This window comes from Crinia signifera, chromosome 1 (assembly GCF_055691185.1).
Source record: "Crinia signifera chromosome 1, ASM5569118v1, whole genome shotgun sequence".
NCBI classification, from domain to species: Eukaryota; Metazoa; Chordata; class Amphibia; order Anura; family Myobatrachidae; genus Crinia; species Crinia signifera.
In genome coordinates, this window is record NC_139217.1 from 105741599 (window position 1) to 105766368 (window position 24770).

Here is a 24770-nt window from a genome sequence, read left to right on the forward strand (position 1 = left end):
CTGGGTCTGGTGCATGCGTAGTATCATCCTCGTACTGTGCATGCGCGGAACCAGGTTTTTCTGAGCTGCTGATCAGCAGCCCGTGTAGAGGCATCCTGGAGGTAGGGAACACCTCCCAATGGGACTGCCTTGTGTCACTGGCAGGGCGGACTTCCAATAGGCATCCCCCTAGGATTGCCTGGCTGGCTGTGATTAGCAGAGAAAACCTCCTGTGGGAAGTCACTACCACTGCTAGGCAGTCTCTGCAGGTGGCAGATTTTGCTGGTGGGGGGGCTAGATATTATCTGCCACTGGTCTGTACCTATATTTGCAATTACACAAACATTTCCTATTGTAATCTACAGTCCAACCACCTCTCTTAAGTTACAAGTGCGTATTAATCTTGGTACACACCTGGCCGACTGGTTGGCCGTTCAGCACCGCAAACTTAGGCAAGGATTGGTAAGTGCATACACACTTGCCAATCATCCCCCTGACGTCACAACTGGGTGGGCATTTCAATGTGTCCACCCACTTCAGATGTCCGTTATCAGCAGCCTTTTGCGGAAAGTGTATAAACAGCCAAATTCATCAGGGTATCTGTAGATATATCGGGCATCAGCTGTGCTGTACAGCTGATGTCATGTGTGTGAACAATGTCATTTATAAACATATAAGAGGGTACACACCTTATTTAACAATATTACATCTCCGAACTTAAGGCACCCTTACACTTGTTCAACTTGTTGTCCAACAAGTTGGACCTGATTGACTTGAGATTTATCCTATGCGCTGGAGGATCAATCTCTTGGTTAGACCCAATGCGCACGGGATTGTGCATTGGGTCCTACACATCAGGCACACCTGATTTTGTCACATATAGTAATATATAGGATTATGCTCATTTAAAAAAATCTGAATGGATTTTCATTGATAGGCAATTGTGTACACAATTTGCTACTTTATGATATTGGTTTAACTTGTATTTTAGGTGTGCTGGCCTTTAATCTGCAAATAATTTTCTGCATACTCCACCATTTCTGGAAGCCATTTATTACTGACCAGATGACCTTCACTACACGATCAGTTGATGATTTCCAAGACGTTGTTGTGTTTTAACACACTGTGTTAATTATCCACGGTACCTTCCATGTCTTGTACTGCAAAGGGTGGTAGACACTGTAGATAATTAAACCAGCTCACGTGAAGATGTACAGTAAGATGTGCACTTCTGTACAGGAATTCTAGTAACCGGTCATTAATAATATTTCATGTAACTTTAGTAACTCACCTGCTGCCTCCTCCAACCTTTGTATGCTGATGGGCGAGCAACTACATTATATTCTATCATTTATTTGCAGGTATTTGCTCTACTTTTTTTGTCTCTTAGTAATAGGATAGATGTGTACAAAGGGGCACCTGCATGCTTATTGTAGCAGTGCCTAGAACACAAGCTACAAAACTTTATTAATAGGCTTTTGGTTAAAATATGTCTATTATTAGGCATCTTGCCGCACGGAACGGTTTGGGATGTCTCCTTGTGGGACCCCCAACCTGTACTCACCACAGACGTCTTCGGACCAGTCAGGGGGTGTGCGGCAGCTGGGGGGCCTGCTCGCTACAGCGCAATGCTGTGCGGTGACAGGCCCCACTCAGGACAGATTATCCTGCAGCAAGGTCAGCTCTGCACCTTAAGAGGTCGGGGACTGACCCTACCCCTGACACCCTCGAAGTAGGACAGCTGCCTGGTCAAAGCAGCGCCCCAAAATAATAAACTAAATAAAATTTGAAGAAAAAGTCTGGAGCATCCAGAAAGCACTGCCTCTCCTGAGGCACATTTTTCTAAACTGACTAGTGGAGGGAGATAGAGGGGAGGTGCCAGTGCACCCACACTGAAAGCTTTAATGTGCCGGTCTCTCCTGCGGAGGATCTCTATCCCCATAGTATAACCCAGTATCCCATATGGACTACGAGAAAAGGATTTACCGGTAGGTACCCAAAATCCTATTTTTTAGGCAATTAAGAGCGTGATACGGTCATTTGGTCTACAGCATGATGGTCGACATGGGGTTTTTGACTGGTTTTTGAGCCGACATGTGCCGACAGGTGGTATTTCATGCCCTACCATCCACTTGGGCATGGCGGGAGAATAAAATAGTGTGCCGAGCGCAGCGAGACACCGTGCCCGAAGCATGGCGAGTGCAGGAAGCCATGCGAGGGGACGCGGTGCACTTTAATCAGTGTCCATGTCAACTGTGTTGACATTCGGGTCAAAAACCCCATGTCGACCTTTTGACTGTCGACAGAACCATGTCGACCTATCCCCATGTCAATCTAATGGTGTCGCCCTAATGCTTGTCGACCAACTTTCTGAAGACCAAATGATCCCAACCTTTAAGAGCAATATCCTATTAGCAGCTGGGCTTCAATGCTGCTCATATGTCTGACAGGAGCTATTCTATTAGCCTAATGATGGCGTCCCTTCTAACTGATACCCTCTGTAGTCAGGTATTATGCTGCAAAGCATAATTCCCGATATGCATGCTGCCGGACCCACAATAACACATGGGATTGGGGATTTATACCCGATCCCATGTGTTTTTTTCCCAATCGCGGGTCTATTTTTGGCCCCTAAAAAATGGGTGCTAATTGAATACTGCAATAATGGCCATCGGTCAGTAATAGCGATATCTGGACATTTTAATCTGGCAAAAATAATTTGGAGCTAATAGGATGTTGAGCTACAGTTAAAAAAAAAATAATAATAATTTAACATTGGCAGAAAACTCTGTAGCCTTCCACAGGTTCTGGAATTCTGGAAGAGAAGGGAAGTATGATTCACTGTAGATTCACACCCACACCCAGACCTTGTCGCATCTATGCTAGATTCATAAACCCATTCGGACTTGAATGACATGCATTAAGTTCAACTCTTCACCAACCCCATAGACTCTGTGGTCCTATGGGATCCATAGTAAAACTATTTATGCCTAATTCACACAAATACAATCAGAACAATGCCTGGAAGATTCTGCTGGAGCAATACACAAGTACAAAATATACAGCAACATTCAGGTTATTTAATGAGGATCTTGATTTTTCTTTTTTTTTCTTTGTTATTCATGGCGCTGCAAGGATCATTCCCGTGACTTGCTTGCGGGATATTCCTCGCTAATTGAATACCCCATAGGAGTTCTAAAGTAAACTGTTGATTTTAAAAATCATGTATATTGCGTGTTGTAAATGATTGGATGGCTAGCAAAGCCAGTCCGTGTTTGACTACTTGTGTTTCTGCTGGTTTTATAAAGCTGTTTTGCATTAACTCAATCCAGTCTGTCTCATGTTTGCACAAGTTGTAGATTCTTTGGCACGCATCTTTAGGAATGTGTCTACTTTGCAGCTATGACAGGCTGGGTCTATGTGCTTTTATGGTAGTTGGGAAATATGCGTGCTGTGTAGATGCACTACATTCTATATGCTTTAGAAACCGATAATGTGTGTTATATGGACACCTGCTAAACAACTCGTTCCTGTCCAAGCTTACATGTGTAGAGAAATGCATTGTAAGAATGAAGACAAACACACAGAAATTATGTTTAATGCATTCCTAGCACTGTACTTAATAAATGTTTATATACATCCACTGGCGCTAATGTTTCTATGTTATTACATGCTTTAATACAGTAGTTATGCACACTGGCTCTTAAATAAAAAACAACCTGTAGTGTTCTTCTGATGTAGTTAATTCTGCAACTGTAAAACCCCACCGGCATTAGGTATGCAGGACTGCAGTCACTGTGTGCGGTGCATCACACTTACTTTCCTGCGGCTGCTCATGGGTAAGGCACAGGTACAGGGGGTCCCCTGAATAATCAGGAGTTTAATTACAGTTGCATTGTGGGAGCGGACTTCAGGTGTCAGTGCAGCGCAGAAAGAATTGGGCGCCAGGCCATCTCATAAAACAGCAACAGCAGTGGGGGAAAGGAAGACCGCTATAGGTCAGAGTTGCAGAAATTAATTGAATGGGGTGAGGTTAATCACCTTCTCCTAAATGGTAAAAAGACCAAGGAGGTGGTTATTGACTTTAGAAGATCAAGAAGGTCGACTATTAATCCGTTGATTTTAAATGGTGAAGAGGTGGAGAGGGTTACAAATACAAAATTCTTGTGCATTACGTTCTCTGAAGATCTGTCCTGGTCCACACATACTGCAATGGCAGTTGGAAAGGCTCAGCAACGCCTTTTTTTTCTGCGAAGATTACGGGCAGCTAGCCTATCTAGGCCTATGCTTATGAACTTTTACTGCTGCGTAATCAAGAGTCTGTTGACTTATGCCATTGCGGTATGGTATGGGAATTCAAAGTGCTCTGATCGTAGATCCCTAGATAGGATAGTTAGGGCTGCTGAAAAGGTCATTGGCCAACCTTTGCCTAGGATGGCAGACATTTTTTTAAGAAGGGGGAAAGCGAAGGCTAAAAAAATCATTTTAGACCCTAGTCATCCCTGCTATTCTCTTTTCTCCCTGTTGCCCTCTGGGAAACGTTACAGGTGCCTGAGTTGCCGCACTAGCAGGTTGCGGAACAGTTTTTTCCCATCTGTTATTTTGTGTTTGAATTGTGATATATGAATGTTGAATATGAGTATTTCCTTCTTCTCTTCTTTTCTTCCTTGTGAATTTCACTGTACATTTTTTAATGTTGTAGTGACAATAAATTATTATTCTATTCGAAATAGTTTATTTAACATATAGCAGGGATGTAGCAGGGGTAACTTCTTGAACATTCTCCTCCAGCACAAAGCATAATGGTTACATTAGGTCACGCCAACTCCTCCAGCACATTAATCACATAGTTTGCAGTACATCAGGGCACCTCCTCCAGCACATCACTTAATTGCAGCTGCATAAATATGGCGAAAAGCAATACATGGCAGGACATTCTGCAACCAGTAGTACTACACATCACCGGTTACTGTCTCTCTCATCCATAACAAGGACTCTTGTCAATGGGGGCTACCAAGCAGGCCACGTGGTTCGAGCACTCCCCTAGATACATCCTCTCCTGAGACTCTCACACCTGGCACTTTTCTGGGGCACCCTCTCATTGGACTCTAAGTACTGCTGCTCTCACACTGCGGTCTCTCTCTCTCTCTCATGGCAGCAGTTTCCAAAGCTGGAGACCATAGAAACAACAGCTGGCCATCCCATGGTCCCAGCAACCATGCTCCTTCTCCTAGCTAACAATCCAGACTTATGAAAGCTGTCTGAGCTCCAACATTCCCCCAATCAGTGCATAGGAAATAGCCCTTACTATGCATGATAAAACTACATGCTGTTAACTCTTGCAGGATCTGTTAACCCTTGCAATTCCAGGGTATTACACAACTACTATTTATGGCCCCTCCCCATTAGAATATAAGCAGGGCCCTTTTCCCTCATGTACTTTTCCTTCTTGTGCTTAAACCAGGGGTTCCCAATCTTTTTCGAATCGCGGCACCCTAGAGTATCAGCATTTTTCCATGGCACCCTTAGTCCAAAATATATGTATATATAAAACTAAGTAGATTGTGTTTATGTGATTCTTACGGTCAGATATGTGGTAAAGGGCAGGATTTGCTTCTGTTTGTACACATATTTTATGATTGGCAGCCACCAGCACTGGTTTTGTCCATAAATAATTGATCATAAATAATTTGAATTGGTTCTTGACAACCAACCCGTGGCACCCCTGCAAGTGTCCCGAGGCACCCCAGGGAGCCACGGCACACAGTTTGGGAACCACTGGCTTAAACCATCTTCAATGGCACCAAATCCTGCTGTTTTCTGCCACACTGATACTAATTGCAGTGCCCTCTGCTGATGCAGCTATGTTTATATACCATGTGCTTGTCCTCTATTGCATTCATCTGTGAAGCTGTGTACACACGGTGCAATATTGGCAGCAATTTGTTTGTGCTGCAGTGATAAATCGCCGGATGCACGCTCCCATGTTCAGCCTTCTAATGGTCTCTCAGTGATTCAATGATCAGCTGTTTCCCTCTGTGGCTCCCCTGGCAGAGTCTCCTGTTCATCAGAGACCATCTCTGGTCGCTGATGAAAAGTGGACACTGAACAATTTATAGCTTAGAAATATATTGAAATATACCGTGTGTACACCGCTTAATTCCCTTTCCTGTTTTGCTTATTGGTTTATGTACTCTGTAATTACCTCCACAGAGTTCTGTCCATGGTAGGATTTGGTTCCAGGACATTAATGCTGTGTGATAGCAATGCTAACCATTACACCATCCATGCTGCCTGCTCTGACATGTTTATCACTGATTATTTCATTCTCATGCTCTACTATGGTATCCCGGTTATGTACAGTGATATGCAGTATAATTGGGACAAAGCTTGAATTACATTAATATATTTGACCTAGCCATGTTTAAAAAAGGAAAATGAAATGATTGACTATATAAAATTGCCTTTTGCAAACGTATCATGCATAAGATATGTGGTGTAATAAATAAACTGTCATAAGTGGGTAAAAAATGATGGGTTGAAAATCATTATCTGTGTATGTAATGAAGATTTTTTACTTCTAATTTTAGAATATTAAGGGCTAGATGCTCTAAGCTTCAAAAAGTGATAAACCACCAGCCAATCAGCTCCTGCCTGACATTTTTCAAACACAGTCTGTGACATAGCAGTTAGTATCTGATTGGCTGGTGGTTTATCACTGTCCATTTTATCACTTTTGTCTTAATTTGAATGTATATGGCTGTAAATGTGTGTGTGTGGGGGGGGGGGGGTTGTTGTTGTTTTTTGTTAGTAATTCTGCTTGTGGTATGTGTTCATGATTAATGGACATGTACATGTTTCTTGTTCTGGAATAACAAATATGTTCTTTCTGTAGAGCTGTTAGATTTGTGCTATCTCTGAGCCATTTTCTGACATAAAAGGGCATTGCATCTGCGAGCCTAACTGCGGGCAGCCAGGGAAAAGCTGGCATTGAGGCCAATCAGAGAGCTGGATTTGCTTGGATAGAGGCAGAATGTGTGAAATGTGACATGTACACAGTCGGTTCACTCTATAATCTACTCCTACAATTACTTCTAATGTAAATATTTCTTAAATATATTTTACATGGGGGAAACTCCAGAATTATGTTTTGCTGTGGTTAATCAGCAAACACTTTTTAAAATAGTTTTTGGAGCTGGAGGTATAGATTGATTTCTATTAATTTTAACTAAATAGCCCTCGCCTGGTGTTTGCTGACAAAATATTTTGTGCTGCCTGTTTTGTGACTTATTTGCCTTCTTTGCATAATAATTGCACTTCAACAATCGTTTTTGACTATTTGTTGGTTCGTTGCTATAGAATTTAGCAAGAGGGGTTGCTGCACTCAATTTAACAAATGTGTCTACACAGTAAAAGGCACTGCATACTGCAGATTATATTTAAATAACTGTATACAGTCGCAGACTAGTATTTTGGTACCCCTAACAACTCATTGAAACAATGCTTCATTCCGCCTCAAAGTGATGAAATTAAAAGCTATTGGGAGGGATGCAGCCCATCCGCTGGCTACTGCAGCCATTTTAACCACATACAGTATGCTCTAACATATGAGATTAGTATCGCAAAGGGCAGTTCTTGTTATAAGAACTGCCCTTTGTAAAGCAGCCGGCGGGGGGTGAGCGGATCCCCGGCAGCTCTCCCCATCCTCCTACCCCGCTGCTGCTGTGGGGCTCTGCCTCCTCCTCCCTGCACCCAGAAGGGGATGTATGGAGCTAGGGAGGAATAGGTCACTGGTCAGGGCAGCACAGCAGGAGGCTGTCCGGGCACAGGTAAGGGGGGGACGGCGTGGTCCGTGCTGGGCAGCAGCGGGTAAGAAGCCCATAGGCGTGCAGGTTTTCCTGCATACCAAAATGCCGTTAACACCCCCGATAATTGAGGTTTTGACGCATATTCCTTTAGTGCATCCCGCCCATTGTCTTGTCTTATATATACCTGCATGCCTTTGTCCTAGAGTGAAGTAAAGCAACTGTGTAAGTAGCAAAGTAGAGAGTTGTCTGGTGAGATCAGAAAGAAAATTCTAGACAAGGATGTAAAGGCTAGGAATCCATCTCCAAGCAGCTTGACGGTGTTCATGTGACTACAGTTGCAAATATTAGTAAGAAGTTTAAAATCCATAGGGCTCTAGTCAAACTCCCTGGATGAAGCTGTAAGACAAAATCACCCCTAGATTAAACAGAAGGATAGTGAGAAAGGTAGGGGGAAAAAATGAAAAGAGATATAAGCTAAACGCCAGATGCATCAGTTCCTGATCATTTCTGAGCAGCTGATCACCATGAAAGAACCAAAATTGCATATCGACAAGCCAAGATGCTCCTGGGTGACAGGTGAATATTCCTTGGAGAGATGAATCGGTACCACAGCTAGAGTAGAAGACGGCACGCAGGAAATTGCAATAAATATATGTTGGATAAGTAAAAAAAAATAGTTTTAGAGACAAATGTGCTCCTTGTTGAGCTGGACAGTTTGTGTGTGTGTTTTTACCAGTGGCATATTTATCATGGGTGCAGTGCACATGAACGCCTGTATCCAGGGGACCCACGCCACACATGCTGCAACCATTGTTTTTTTAATACTTACTCCACTGAACAATTATTATTTTTTTTAAATATAGTACTAGGAGATGCTGAAGCCTTTTCATTGGGGATTATTCTGGTTGGAACCTTAGATGTGCATATGCCTGCCCCTGCGTTATCTTTCCATTAGCATGAGAATGCCCATGAAACGCTGGGTGTTCCAATATGCAAATGAGCCACCACCTCACCCGCACACTTGGGTGCGTGTGCCCAGCGAACAATCTATTCGCCGTGGGCGAATGCACTCGGTGTAATCACATGCGCAGAAATGACCCTGCGCATAAGCCGACCATCGATGACCTTGCAAAGATTCTGGTCCGTGCGAACGGACCAGAATAAGGGCCATTGTCTCCAGCATTCTGTTTGTATAGCATAGAACAGGGGTGGGGAACCTCAGGCCCGGGGGCCGTATGCGGCCCCCATAGCCGGTCCGAGTGGCCCTCCCACCCGCCTGGGGGCTTTGCCGGGAGTAAAGTACAGGGGAATTCTCTTGAGATTCCTCTTAATCAACAGCAGCCGGAGACTGTCAGTGCTATTCAGCGGCAGCCGCCGGAGCGTGGGACGGCTGAAGCAGGACAATTTGTACGAGAAATTTTTACATATGGCCCCTGAAGGATTTTTTCCCATACAAACAGCCCTTGGCACAAAAAAGGTTCCCCACCCCTGGCATAGAACATACTACATGTTTAATTATTATTTTTTTAAATACATTGCGCGGTATTGCACTGATCAGCAGATCTTCAGGCTGACTACCTTATTAGTTTGTACCCTAGGTGTGTCCTTTACCAATTAAGTCAATAGCAGTTCCTAATTTCAGGTTCATTCCAAGCCTCTAATATACTAAATAGCATTTTCCATAGGCAATGCATATTTTTATTGTAGCTGTTTATTGTATTAAAAAGAATTCATTTTTCCATTGGTTTATATGTTACTGGATACAAAATTAGGTGTTGGGTGTATGTATTATGTGAGTGAGACATTGTTAGTGGAATGTCACAAATACTGTAGTATGTCCAGTTCAGGACAATAATGCCCATTCATGTCCCCATAGTGCCTGGAAACAAAGAGGGGTTTAATCAAGACTCTTAATTATGGGACTACTCTTGTAGTGAAAGACACTGTCGCCAGTGTTTGTGTGTGAGGCAGGGAGAGTATACTGCTCTTTCCAGGAGAGTATTTAAAATTTGTAGTCCTCAAATGTTTTAACAGTGTCCCAGTAGCCATCTGCAATTGCTTTCACTGTGCACAACTGATTCTGCTGTAATGAAGGCTGCTGTTACTGAGGAGCCTGGTTTGTATATAATTCTGCAGTTATGCATGAGGGGTCACATGTAGGGGCCAAGTGTCTACTTATGTTTCAGAAATGTTTCCATTGGTGCTTGGCTACAACTTTCTACCAGGATTCAATGCTTCACTCCTGCAATGCTAATCACGAGTACGTTCATGGTGTCTAATGGAAGTCCTGCTTCTAATGATTTGTATAGCTATTGTGTAACGACACAGCACATAGAGTAATCTTGATGCAGAGGACTGGTACATGCTTAATCGCGTACTAAATATTAGTGTAGCATTCAGTCAGCTGTTTGGCGTGTTCTTTATTCTATGGTTTTAGCACCAGTTAAGATAGACTTTGTTATTAGCCTAGCTGGGGGAAAGTTGATCAACCTTTTATGCCTTTCACGTAAAATAAATACAGAAGGGTGGATTGCTGTATATCTACAGTATATTATTTTGCTGCAGCAAGACTCCATTCCACTACTGTGTATTTTTCTGCATGAGGATTGATTTGCAGTGGATGATGTGTATGTAGCTGGGGGATACGGTCATTTGGTCTACAGCATGATGGTCGACATGGCTTTAGGTCGACACAAGCATTAGGTTGACAGTCAAAAGGTCAACATGGGGTTTTTCACTGGGTTTTTTTTTTAGCCGACTTGTGCCGACAGGCGTTATTTCATGCCCTACCATCCACTAGGACGTGGTGTGAAAATAAAATACTGTACCCAAAGTATTGCGAGGGAATGCGGTGCGACTGTGTCGACATTTGGGTAAAAAAAACTGTGAAAACCCCCATGTCGACCTTTTGACTGTCAACCTAGACACTGTCAACCTAATGCTTGTGTTGACCTGTTGACGTAAAGCCATGTTGACCTTTTCCCATGTCGACATAGACCAATGTCCACCTAATGGTGTCGACCTAATACTTGTCGACCATCATGCTGTAGACCAAATGATCCCAACCCGTAAATGGTACTTCAATAAAGCGCAAAGTCATTTTCTCTTTTACACTGCTTGGTTACATGCTTTGTAGGGCCTTTTGCTCTCTATGGGTGTGGTATGGCTTGCTTCGCTCGCCACAGGTTTTATTGTCCCTCTATGGGGGTTGTGGACCACCACAAGGGAGAATAGCCCCTGTTAGTCGGGATCCTGACTGTCCTGCATTTAAACAGTCGAGATTCTGATGTCGGAGTACTGAAAGTCGGAATCCCGACTGTCTAGCAGTTATCCTGCTCTCTTTATGCAAGGCAGGATGTTGTCAAGTGCTAAATGCTGGCTACCTAGAGAACCAATCCGCAGGCGGCAAGAGGCACAGACTAGATTAAGTCCAAGTACAATATTGTACATTTTGCTTACATGTTGGCAGCTTTCAGTTCACATCTTTACATTATAAGCAATTATGCTGAGAATGGGGCATGGTTCAGAGGGTTATGTTGTTCCAGTCTTGGCTGAACATGGATCAGTGGGCATAGGTACATTGTATTAGTAACGTTGGTTCAGCAAATAGGAACAGTTTTTAAACACCATTATAAAGAACCAGTGATGCATGTGCATGATTTGAATATCACTGGCAGAACCCATTGTCATAGAGCTTGCATAAATAGTACAGTGGTCACTACTACAGTATTGCACCCCCTCCTCCCCTAAATGGGATCCGGTTATTAGGTCGACCCTGTTGAGGTCAACCACTGACGGTTGACAGGGCTTAAGTAGACATTTGAAATAGGTCAACACAAGCATTAGATCGACAATGGTAAGGTAGACAGTCAAAAGTGGGGTTTTTTTGGGCCGACATGTGCCAACAGGCGGTATTTCATGCCAATCGACTCCTTCATTTTCAAACACGGCCTGTAACATGGCAGCAGATTGATAATATCTCTCTCCACTTTCTTTCTTGAAGACTCCATACATATCCATACCTCCCAACTGTCCCGCTTGTCGTGGGAACATCCCAGTTTTTTTGGGACGTTCCCGCATTCCGCCCCGGGCCGAAAGTGTCCCCCGGCAGGGGGGGTCAGTTGGGAGTCCGTAACCCCCTCCCACCCCCTGTCAGACATGAATAGACGCTGTGCAGCCAGAGAGGCTTGGGGCATAGCCAGCATGCCCCCATTGCGGCAAAAACGGGGCGTGACAACTCCCCTTTCCCATTAGGACATGCCCCAATGCAACGTAGGCTCTCCCTCTTTAGGACACTTAGAAGTTGGGAGGTATGCATATCCCCCTTACTCTTTAAACGGATATAATTTCCCTTGTATTTGCTATTATATTATGAGAATGTTTTTAAACTGCAGCTTTGTTAAGCTATAAAAAAAAAAACACTATTTTCACCATGTTTTTCTATCCGTAGTTTTATTTCCACTTCCATACAGCCTGGTTTAAAGACACAGCAGCCACCAAGCAATGCCACCTTTATCAGCACCTCATACTATGTGCCGCAGCATCCTTACTGACTCTTACCTGATGGAAGTACGTCATAGTTAGAGATCATCTTGAGTTGGTTCTTGCAAAGCGATACTAAACAGATGGGGGATAGCAGTGCAAACCACTCCATATACAGACAGGCCCTTTGTCAGCAACGTTACGTTGCTATGGGAGCATGTCTGCCCTCTCATACTATTACAGGATTGATTTCCTTGGTCAGAGTGATATTTTTGGAATATTTTGCTAGTTTGTTTATTTTGTATATTTTGGCATTCATCACTTAGAACCTATACTTGGCCACAGACTAATTGCAAAATGTTCCCTTCGTAAATGACAATATTTTCTGTACATAGGAAAAAGATGACGAACTGGAAAAACTTTTGCGCTCCAGATCAGCTGGCAGGAACAAAACACCCCACACCACAGATAAACAATCGAAGAAAAAAACAATGTGTCAAAGACACATGTGGTGGTGTTTTAATCCCCCCTGCGCTCTGTGATACATAATGAAATACAATGTCCCTATTAGATGAAGAGCGACTCCTCTTCTCCGCCTCAAATACCAGTGGAAATATTCAGATTGGTATATGGAAATGATATTATTAAACCCTTCACCGGATTTAATCAGGATGGGGGAAAATACCATACATCCCTTTTCAGGGATGAGAGTCTCCTCTTCTCCGAAAAGATGTTCATGTAGTCAAGGTAGAATACTGGGATGCTCTTTCAATCCACTCATATCCTTTTTAAAGGATATATCCTTGAAAAAGACCGAAGTAGCGGTCAAAACGCATCGGACCTCAACCTACTGGACGCCACTGGGGTGCCGTTTGCTGGGACATCTGCGACCTTAATGAAAGTTTCCAGGACTGTCATTTTAAGAACTATTCCACCTTATGCAGCCCACACACGTGCCGATGCCGGCGGTGCGATGCTGTACGATGGGGTGCGCGCTCCCGCGGCACCTCATCGTACAGTACAAAAATGTGCTGCACATACTTTTTGTACTAGCTTTTTCTAGCACAGCATCGCATCGCATGCACATCGTATGCACAAGGCATACGATGCGATGCTGTGTGTGCTAGTTAAGCCCACAACGCACGCTGGAATCGGTGCGTCTGTGGGCTGCATAAGTTCTCCACCTATTCTGGTAATTGCTCTCTCCTCCCATTGTGGACTCTATTTCCTGCTTTTCTATTTTATTCTTTGTGTTATGTGATTTTAGCCTACATTTTGTTACCCTAATAAATACAGTTTTGCTCTATGTACGGTTTTATTCTGTTTCCATACATGTGAACACATTATATGGATATATGAGTGGATTGAGAGAGCATCCCAGTATTCTACCTTGACGGCATGAACATCTTTTCGGAGAAGAGGAGACTCTCATCCCTGAAAAGGGATGTATGGTATTTTCCCCCATCCTGATTAAATCCAGTGAAGGGTTTATTAATATCACTTTCCATATACCAATCTGAATATTTCCACTGGTATTTGAAGCAGAGAAGAGGAGTCGTCCTTCCCCCTAATAGGGACGTTGTATTTCATTATGTATCACAGAGCGCAGGGGGGATTACAACGGGAAGCGGTCATCTATTAGAATGAACTTAGGTCTACAGTCATTAGGTCGACCCCACTAGGTTGACTGGCAGGAAGGTCGACCTGACTTAAGGTCGACATGGGCCAAGGTCGACATGACTTAAGGTCGAATTTGCATAAAGGTCGACATGAGGAAGGTCGACTGGTCATAAGGTCGACATGGGTTTTTTCACTGTTTTTTGAGCCGACATGTGCCGACAGGCGGTATTTCATGCCCTACCATCCACTAGGGCGTGGAGGAGGCTATTAAAGCTGTGGCGAGCGAAGCGAGCCACCATGCCCGATGCATTGCGAGCGATGCGAGGGTCCGATTCTCATTGCCAACTGTGTGCATGTCGACTGTCGACATTCGGATAAAAAAACAGTGAAAAACCCATGTCGACCTTATGACCAGTCGACCTTCCTCATGTCGACCTTTATGCAAATTTGACCTTAAGTCATGTCGACCTTGGCCCATGTCGACCTTAAATCAGGTCGACCTTCCAGCCAGTCGACCTAATGGGGTCGACCTAATGACTGTAGACCTAAGTTCATTCTGACAGATGCACCGATTCCATTACAACACCACCACATGTGTCTTTGGCACAATTGTTTTTTCTTTGAGTATTTTCGGTACACTCACAGAAAAGCTGCTTTACTTATGTTGTCATTTTCTGTTTGTTTATTTTTTGTCTCTTAGGTACACCACAAAATGGTTTTTATAACCATATGACCTAAGACATGCCTGGTTACATTGGGCTGTAAAAATTTGTGTTAACTTTTATTTTATTTTTATTTCTGAACTGGAGTTATTTCAAAATAGTCTGTAAAGTTTATAATGCTCTGAACAGTATATTGTGATATTTAACAGTACATTTAATGGCATATTAGGTAGTGTGATAGTTACAGTATTAACAATTATCTGTGGACCATTATGATTTGTAATGTTTGTATTTTCCTACCCAACACTCATTACAGCAGCTTTCTTGGAACACTGGGCCTGATTTAAAAAAAAAAAAATAAAAAAAATAAACAAGTAACTGGGCACAACCGTGTTGCGCTACAGGAGGGGCAGATGTAAAGTGTGCGGAGAGAGTTGGATTTGGGTGGAGTGTGTCTAAACTGAATGCTTAATGGCAGTGTATAAATAGAGCAGTCTTTTAACATCTGTGGGCTATATGCAAAAGCAGCCAGTATTATTTACCGGGTTCCGGATGGGGTCCCGACAGTCATTTTCCCTGACGTCGTTGCTGTCCTTGCATTGCAACATGGTTTGTACCATGTAAAAATGTACTTGCTTGTTTTGCTTTACTTCCCAATTCAGGCCAATAAATTGCTTAATTCCTAACAAGTTAATGGTACATTTACAGTATATACTGTATGCATTTACAATACTTACATAAAGAGCACCATCGCCTATCTCTGGTTATGAATTAACCTGTGTGTGTTGTGAAACTGTTAATGGAGCAAGTTACTAAACACTGAAAAGTATCCCTTGTTTTCTTTGTTCTTTTAATTTCCAAAGATATTGGATACTCAGAAGAACCTTTGTTTAGTTGTAACACCTGACACAACAAACAGTATCCAGTATGGGAATGTCAAAAAGTGAACCAGAAGCATTTGTATTTAGCTTTTCCTGGCAACCATCAACAAAAACTACAAAATGGCCGAAGTAGGATTATACACATACTGTACCTGTTCATATTAAAAAAAATCTTAGTTACTTCAAATGCCTTTTTTTAATGAAATGCAGAAATTGTGTTTCAATAGTATGGTTGCCAAACTATGCAAATTATATTAAAACCTTGACCAAGTACCCATTAAATTTGGGATCATTGCTTTTATTTGATCCAGGGCAGGGAAGATCTGGGCATTATATCCTCCTTTCTAGGAATGCAGTTTGATTGCTTATTTATCTTTCAAACAAGAGTGCTCCAAGTGAGTTGGTGCCAACATCTGAGAACGGGCAATTTAAGTGCTTTTCCCTCATCATCTGATTCTAATAGTGTCTCTGTAGTTTACAGTGTTATTATTGGTAACCATAATTACTAAAGAGACACATAATTTAAAATAACAAACTTCAGTTTTTTAAATGAGTATTGAAGCCAGGAGGGTTAAAATTTAAATTTTTTAAATAAGTGTAAGTGAGCCCCTAAGGCTGGGTACACACTATATGATGTATAATGTATAATTTATACAGCTGAAAAATCATATAATATTTTATTGGCCACAGGAACCACCAACAATGACATCACTACCAGTTCCTGTGGTCAGGCATGTCAGGTGGTTGATTAGTGGGTATTGTGCAGAATGCTTACTAAATTGTTGGATTGTTCAGCCCAATCCATAATTTTGTTTGTTTGTGCCAGTTTGTCAGGATGGAGGTGATAAGTCATTTTTTATGCCAGGGATGGGGAACCTTCGGCCCTCCAGCTGTTGTGGAACTAACATCCCAGCATGCCCTGCAACAGTTTTAGCATGGCCAAATAGCAAAACTGTTGCAGGGCATGCTGGGATGTGTAGTTCAACAACAGCTGGAGGGCCGAAGGTTCCCCCTCCCTGTTTTATGCCCTCCCCTATCCTCTGACACACCATTTTTTTCTTTTCTTAGTGTACGGCTAACCTATGGCCAGATCAGTGATGTCATCCCACGCCAGGGCCATAATATCATAGTAACATAAATCTAGTTATTACCCGTTAGAACACATGCTGGGGATGAGTGTGGCTCCTAATTACAGTAGCCCTTTTGATGTATACGCTAAAGGTGAGTCTCCTTGATCCTTAGAACTCAAGTGGATAATTATTATGGTAAAGGGGAAAGCAATAAAAAATTGCTCCAGTAACCGTCTATGAAAACTTACAATAAAATGTTTTCACTGATTTCAGACACCTGAAATCTCTTCAAAATCAGTTATATTCAGTTATTAAAACGAATAAGGAAGGCTCCAGTAATTTATTAATAAATTGGAAGCCCACATCCTCAGTCTTCCCCAGTGAGATAGACAGGACTGCTTTCCCCAATCAAAAGGTCCACCTGCTATAATGAAAGCCAGTCCCTGGCTGGTGGGGTGTGGATTATGAGGTGGACAGTCAATAGGTCGACCGCTATTGGTTGACAGGTAAAATGTCGACACATGAAAAAGATCAACATGAGAATGGTTGACACAACTTTTTCAAATTTTGGGTGTCTATATCGACATATGACAACATGGACCCCCAATTTGTGTAATGCGTCCCCTTGCATTGCTGTCCCTGCTTCAGGCTCAGCACCTCACTATGTTCGGTACCCTGTTATATGATCTCATTCTATGCCCACAAGCAAGGATACGTCTGTTAAAAAAAAAAAATGAAAAACCCACTTCGACCTCTTGCATGTGTCGATCTATTGACTGTGGACCTAGATAATGTCAGCCTATTGACCAGATTCTGGCTGGCCAATGCAAGGCTGTTGTCTGCTTTGATGGTGGCTCCATAAAGCCACATAGCTCCCTCTCTGCCAGAGGCCCTGTGCTAAAAAACACCAGGGGTGAAATGTAATAGGATGAGAGATTTGGTAAGAAATTTCCAGATTTTTTTAAAGCGGCAATCATTTACACTGCAAAATCGAACTGGTTTTGCAGTGTAAATGATTGCCGCTTTAAAAATTTCACCCCTGGGCTCTTCCTAAGCCTTTAGGCACAAACCTTTTTGGCAGCAATTTCCCAAAGTGTTAATTTATGATTGGCTGTTTGTTCCAGGAATCTGTGAAAAAAGACCCTTAATTATCTGTTTTTGTTTTGGTGTTTTTTTATTTCTTAGTTTTCTTTTCTTTCTCTGAGCTGCTACCGGTATTGATGCTATATGATTTAGTTTTTTTTACTTACTGTGGCAACTGAAGTTACTGTACATGACACATGATAGTCAGCAGGGAGGCTTTGTTACAATTGAATATGTGTGTGTAACTGATACTGATTCCATAGGAATCACAACAGAACCCAGTGCAAAAAAAAAAAATAATCAGCAGCTGTTGCATTGTTTTTTTTTCTACATTTTAAATCTGATTTTTTTTTTTTTTTCGATATCCTATATCATAAAAGCTTAACACAGCTCCTCACCTCTATGGTGATCATTAAAGTGTTTTGTGTGCCTAAAGCCGCAAGATTGCCCCCAACAGAGCAATTAAAATGTTCTTCTGTTCGGGCGCACTGTTTACTGACTACTGTTATTATTTTCTGTCATGTTTATGGTCTGGTAACTAGTTCTGTGTAACTTTCATACTGTTTCATGTCAGAGTAAAGGCGCATACACACTGGGCGACTTTGAGCTGAAAGTCGCACAAAACAGCGTGTTTGAGCGGCTTTCAGCTCAAAGCCATCCAGTGTGCATGTCCCGGCGGTGATCGCTGCTGCGCGCTACCGCATCATCGCCGGGAAAGCCGCTCATCCGCTGTTGGCGCCGGGCAGGGGGAAAGCCGCTCAGTGTGTATGCACTGAGCGACTTTCCCCCCAGCGATGTAAACAATCATTACTGTCCATACACGCTGGGCAAAATCGCACAGTGTGTATGGACCTTAACAAATTGCAAAAGTTTCACTATGGGAAGACCCATGGACATTTTCCTTCTCACTCTGGTCTCATGGGAGTCTGTAGGGAGTTGGGACTGTTTTGTTTGCTTTTTTTGTGTTAATCACCATTTTTATTTTTGTTTTGCAGATAAGATTTCCTGATGGGGAAGCCAAACCTCCGGCGCTGCATCATTCTTAAGCAATCTGTAAAGGAAGCTATGAGTGGCAGCAACTTTTCCTGGTGTCAGTCGTTACTTGTTGTCCTCCTGATTTCGCGGGCGACAGCAATAAATTCAGAGGAGGCTAGTAACCCTAATAACCAGACTGCCAATGTTTCTGCACCACTACTGGAGTCGTTACCTGTGGTCACGTCTATGGTAGATCACATCATTGCGAGAGAAGGGAACAGTGTGGTAATTCATTGCAATATTGTGGGTCATCCGGATCCTCATTTCCAGTGGTATAATTCCAACGGTCATCTATTGAATGAGGAGGAGGAGGGTAAGCATCACTCTGATAGAATCTTTAAGTCTAACCCAAGTAGGTTATAGAGCTTATTTCTATCCTGCTTTTATTTCTTTTCAATAAATGTTTTTTCCAGAATTATTGTGCTACCCGTATAACAAGCAAATAAGGAAGAATATGCACATCTTGGTTTTTTTTCTTGTTTTTTTTTAATGGGTTAGTCGACATTGTCAAGGAGGTTAGTGGGATGTCTATGTCTACAAGTCAACACCTCCTTTTAAAATTTTCCTTAAACTCAGACCTTAGGTCTGCATCAGATAATAGATGGAGAGGGGAATAGATTTTCTGATCATGTAAGATGCCTGTAAATGTCCTCACGTATATCGGTAATGCCAGTGTGCTGTTATGTGCTTCTGCAAGTGTGCTCAGGTACAGCTCACTGACTCCCTTTGTCATCTCTAAAGGTGTGCATATACAGTACTTGGGGAACAGTATTTAGAATGATGTTTGCTCAGGGTTGCCTACTTCACGGCTGCCAGTTCAGTCAGGCATGGGGGGTGGGGCTACTTACAGGGCGGGGCGGCAGGTGGATGACAAGTGAGGTTGCCGCCGCACAATGCCGGTATTTCAGCATTGCGCAAAACAGGGGCAGGCGACCAAGATGCAAGTCACATTACTTGCTCGCATGGACCCTCGCCACCAGGGGGGAGGTTGCTGTCGTGGGAGGCTGCCCGAATTCTCGGAGACGGGGACCGTGGAAGTTGACCCGATTTCGAGAACCCAGTGTGAATGCGAAAAAAAGATGGGCGATGCACGCTCCCATGGGTCGTTAATGACCTCCCCCATCAACTGTGCATGCATCTCAAGTCAAACAACTGCATGCTCAGCTGGGGGACCCAGTGGCACTGAAAGATATTGTTAACATGTTTACTGTTTTAGCTCTATATCATTCGCCCCATGGCACTGCCCAGTGTGTACCCAACTTAAGTGTCCGTTTCATCTTCTCTCCAAAGAAGGAGCAGAATAGAGGCTTATCCAAATGCACGCATGTCCACATAGCCTGTCGCATTTAATATGGGGCCTGGTCAGTCAGACACCCTTTGCTTTGTACCATTAAAGTGAAAGTGTGACACATCTGCAGAATTATGATCTTTAAGGTGGCCATACATCAGAACGAGATTGTATACAATCTCGACTGGTCGTATGATCAATTGCATGCAGATTGTGTGCACATCGTGTGCACACAATCGTGCAATGCGCGCTCCCGCAGGTTGGGGGATTGATCAACTGATCGGACCTGCTGCACGTCCGATCAGTTGGGATTGTGACCTGATTGTATGTGCTTTTATAAGGACATGCAATCGGTCGTACGATGGGTCCAGGAAGTTGTCACTACTTACCTGGGTCACTTGCGGAACCAGAAATAGGTCAGTGAAGTGGTGGCGCCTTCCCCTTGTGAAGAATGTGTCTCAGGTACAATTTCCAGTGATGGATGTTGTGTGGCAGCGGCGGTCTTCAGAGCGGAGTTGTGGAGTCTGCATTGTTTTTAAGTGCGGAGCGTCCCCCTCTGTGTCCACTCTCCCCGGCCGCCTGTGTTCCTTTCTTGCTGCCAACATGTTAGCTCCGGCTGCCGCTACCTCCCGGTCTGTGTTCTCCCGGTGTGTCCTGCAGGCAGCGGGTCCTGATGCTGTGGAGCAGGCTGCACCGGGTCCCTGGGTCCCCTGTCATCATCTCCCCGCCTGTGTTCTCCCGGTGTGTCCTGCAGGCAGCGGGTCCTGATGCTGTGGAGCAGGCTGCACCGGGTCCCTGGGTCCCCTGTCATCATCTCCCTGCCTGTGTTCTCCCGGGGTGTCCTGCAGGCAGCGGGTCCTGAAGCTGTGGAGCAGGCTGCACCGGGTCCCTGGGTCTCCTGTCATCAGCGCCGGCATCGCAGGGTGCCCTGTCATCATCTCCCCGCCTGTGTTCTCCCAGGGTGTCCTGCAGGCAGCGGGTCCTGATGCTGTGGAGCAGGCTGCACCGGGTCCCCTGTCATCAGCGCAGGCATCGCATGGTGCCGTCATCATCTCCCCGCCTGTGTTCTCCCGGGGTTTCCTGCAGGCACTTAGTGGAACCCCCGCCCCTCCCCCACTCGAGGCACTTCCAACTCCCCCACTCGCGGCACTTCCGACCCCCCCCTCCCCCACTTGCGGCACTTCCGACCCCCCCTCCCCCACTCGCGGCACCTTGGACCACCCCCCCTCCCCCACTCGCGGCACTTCCGACCCCCCCCTCCCCCACTCGCGGCACTTCCGACCCCCCCCTCCCCCATTTGCGGCACCTTGGACCACCCCCCTCCCCCACTCGCGGCACTTCCGACCCCCCCCCCCTCCCCACTCACTGTACTTCCGACCCCCCCCTCCCCCACTTACGGCACTTCCGACCCCCCCACTCGCGGCACCTTGGACCACCCCCCCTCCCCCACTCGCGGCACTTCCGACCCCCCCCCTCTCCCGGCACTTCCGACCCCCCCTCCCCCATTCGCGGCACTTCCGACCCCCCACTCGCGGCACTTCCGACCCCCCCCCCCACTTGCTGCATTTCCAATACCACCCCCCCCCAATTCTGAACCACCCTCACCCTCAATAAACTCACCCTGGTGGTGGCATCGGAGGCGGTTCTGGTCCCCATGGGTGGTGGTCCGGGTCCCCCTCATTCATTGGTGCGGTGGTGGCAGCAGCGCTGAGAAAGAAAATTCAAAATGGCTGCGGCCAGCCAATCACGGCTTGCCGTGTCATTGCCCCGCCCCCTAGAGCTGGCTATATTAGCCAGCTCCAGACAGGGAGCAGCCAGTCCTACGGTGGAGGAGGAGCAGAGAAGAGCTCCAGAAGAACAAGCCTGGGAGGTGGCATCCCCCAGTTGAAGAACAGAGATGAAGAGGCTGAAGCCCTGGGAAGCAGCGGCCTTGCAAAAGAGCTTAAAAGGCCGCTGCCCCAGGTGAAGAACAGAGATGAAGAGGCTGAAGCCCTGGGAAGCAGCGGCCTTGCAAAAGAGCTTAAAAGGCCGCTGCCCCAGGTGAAGAACAGAGATGAAGAGGCTGAAGCCCTGGGAACCAGCGGCCTTGCAAAAGAGCTTTAAAGGCCGCTGCCCCAGGTGAAGAACAGAGATGAAGAGGCTGAAGCCCTGGGAAGCAGCGGCCTTGCAAAAGAGCTTTAAAGGCCGCTGCCCCAGGTGAAGAACAAAGATGAAGAGGCTGAAGCCCTGGGAAGCAGCGGCCTTGCAAAAGAGCTTAAAAGGCCGCTGCCCCAGGTGAAGAACAGAGATGAAGAGGCTGAAGCCCTGGGAAGCAGCGGCCTTGCAAAAGAGCTTTAAAGGCCGCTGCCCCAGGTGAAGACTCTGCAGAAGCCCTGGGGTGGCAGGAGCTTCCCTGGGTGAAGACAAGATGCAGTTAAATAAAATATTTAAAAACCTGTGTTTGTTTTTATTTTAATATTTCCTTTACAGGGGGGTTATAGGTACTGGTGGGCCTTTAATGCCCCATATGCTGGTACCTGTGGTTCTCCCAAGTACCAGCATGTGGGGCAGGCTTGCTGGGACCTGTAGTCCTACTGTAAAGGACAATATTACTGTTTAAACAAGCTATCAACCCTGCACCCACCGCCCAGGGGTGCAGGGGATAGCCCTGGGCTTCAGCCCAGGCCTGGGGTGCCATGGAGAGGGGGGACCCCTTTATTTGGGGGGATCCCCACCTCCCCAAAAACACCCGGCCTGGGCTGACTAGTTAGGGTGGGTAATGCTTTGGCCACGGGACCACATCAAGTGTGTCCCCTGGCTATGGCATTATACCCCCTGCTAGTGGAGCCTGGTGCTGGTCCTCAAAATAAGGGGGGACTCCCTATCCATTTTGTCCCCCATATTTTGGAAACCAGGGCCAGCTCAAGAGCCTGGTGCTGGTTGCCAAAATACGGGGGACCCCTACTCACTTTGTCCTCTGTATTTTGGGAACCAGGATCACTCGTAGAGCCCGGGGCTGGTCATGCTTGTGGGAGAGACCCGCACCTTTATTTTTTTATGTTTTTTATATTTTTCTTTGCCACTGGCCACCAATGTTTTTTTGGTTGGGGGAGGGGGGACACTATGCCACCAATGTTTACTTGTTTGGAGTGAGGGGGGGCACTATGCCACCAATGTTTATTTATTAAACAAATTTATTTATACGTTTAGGAAATTACTGTCATCCTAAACCAAATGTATATGCTAATAAAGAGCTTCTGTTGAAGTCAATATAGACTACTAACGGTGCGCATGTCTGCGCACAGTCCCTCCCGCCCCAGCCAGCACATTCACCTCCGCCACGTCCCACTGCTAAGAGGACAGAGCGCGGAAGGATTTTAAGGGGACAGCGCGCCGAAGGATTTTTTTTTTCTAATCAGCACGGCATTTAATAAAAAAAACGCAATTCACTTGCGGGCCACCTAAAACAACTCGGTGGGCCACTCGTGGTTAAGTTAAGGCATGCAATTTGTAATATTGCCCACCCAGATATTACACAAGTACCCTACTAACAAACACTAATTGTGGTTTTAGGTGATAATATAATTTGGTCACCTACTCTCATAAATGTGAAAGTTTGCATTTAAACAACAACCTTAAAGCACTTTGAGCCCTATTGGGAGAAAAGTGCTATATAAATATCATTATTATTATTATTACTATATATATACATCTGCAGACCATATAAAGGGCTCATATTAAACTGTGACAAATAAAGTGATACAATTTATTAAGGAGCCTTTTAACTTGTGAAGCTACAAATCTGTCTTTTTCAGCAAAAATTCTAAAACAAATGTAACAGTTTACTTGCAACATTGTGGCAGAGAAAAGAGCATTCCAAGCCACAAGTGTGTAGAAAAATAAAGGGTATCTACTGAATTCTACACAAATACATATTGACTTTGAAATTGGTTAATATCTCTTTATCCTTCTCAAGTTATATTTTCTCCAGAGAGGTGGAAGCTTGGATAGCAAGCGATCATAAAAACAACACACAGCCTAATATATATATTTTAATACTTATGGGGGTTATTCTGGTCTATTCGCTAGGCGGCAGATTAGCAGCCTTGAAGTCCACCAGCAGCCGAATACTGGTCGGCCCACCCCCATTGCACGCTGCATATGGTCGCAGAGGCTGCAAATGGATGTTTAACATGAACATCCTTTCGCAGGCTGCAGGGGAACACCCACATTAGTCGAATTGACAAAACATGATAATGTAATTCCCGTAATGTGTGTGTGTGTGTGTGTATATACAGTTGTATTCAAAATTATTCAACCCCCAATGCTGTAAAGGGGTTTAGGGACTATAGTGTACATTTGGAATTGTATTCAGAATGAAATCCTACAAGGACGTTTTAAAGAACCAAATGCAACTAAAATGACATCAATTGTTTATATAACACAGAAGTAAATGTTTATTTTGTGGTTTCTTCATTGCCACAATTATTCAACCCCTTAAAGACTACCACTCTGAAGAAGAGAGGTTAATTCTGGTGTTTTCAATCAGGTATTGAAAACACCTGTGGATGTCACCGAGCACCAATCAAGCATAATAAGCACCAATTAGGCAGCTTTAAAATGACTGTGATACTCAGCTCCTTCTAGACATTTACTGGTGTGGTTACAAACATGGTGAAGTCAAGAGAATGGTCCAGGAAGACAAGAGAAGAGGTGATTTGTCTTCACAGGAAGGGCAATGGCTATAAGAAGATTGCAAAGAAGTTAAACATACCAAGAGACACCATAGGAAGCATCATTCGCAAATTCAAGGCAAAGGGCACTATTGAAATGCTACCTGGTCGTGGAAGAAAGAAGATCCTGAATTCAACTGCTGTGCGCTA

At 44.6% G+C, this 24770-nt stretch overlaps 1 protein-coding gene across 1 annotated transcript in view; it reads left to right on the forward strand.

Annotated features, from left to right (window-relative positions):
* MFAP3L (microfibril associated protein 3 like) overlaps positions 1-24770 on the forward strand; it is a 38506-nt gene that overhangs the window by 5058 nt on the left and 8678 nt on the right. The window contains exon 2 of the mRNA XM_083170953.1: positions 18581-18933. Within this exon, the coding sequence (XP_083027079.1) occupies positions 18594-18933 (340 nt within the window). The 5' untranslated portion in view covers positions 18581-18593. The remainder of the gene's footprint in view (positions 1-18580; positions 18934-24770) is intronic.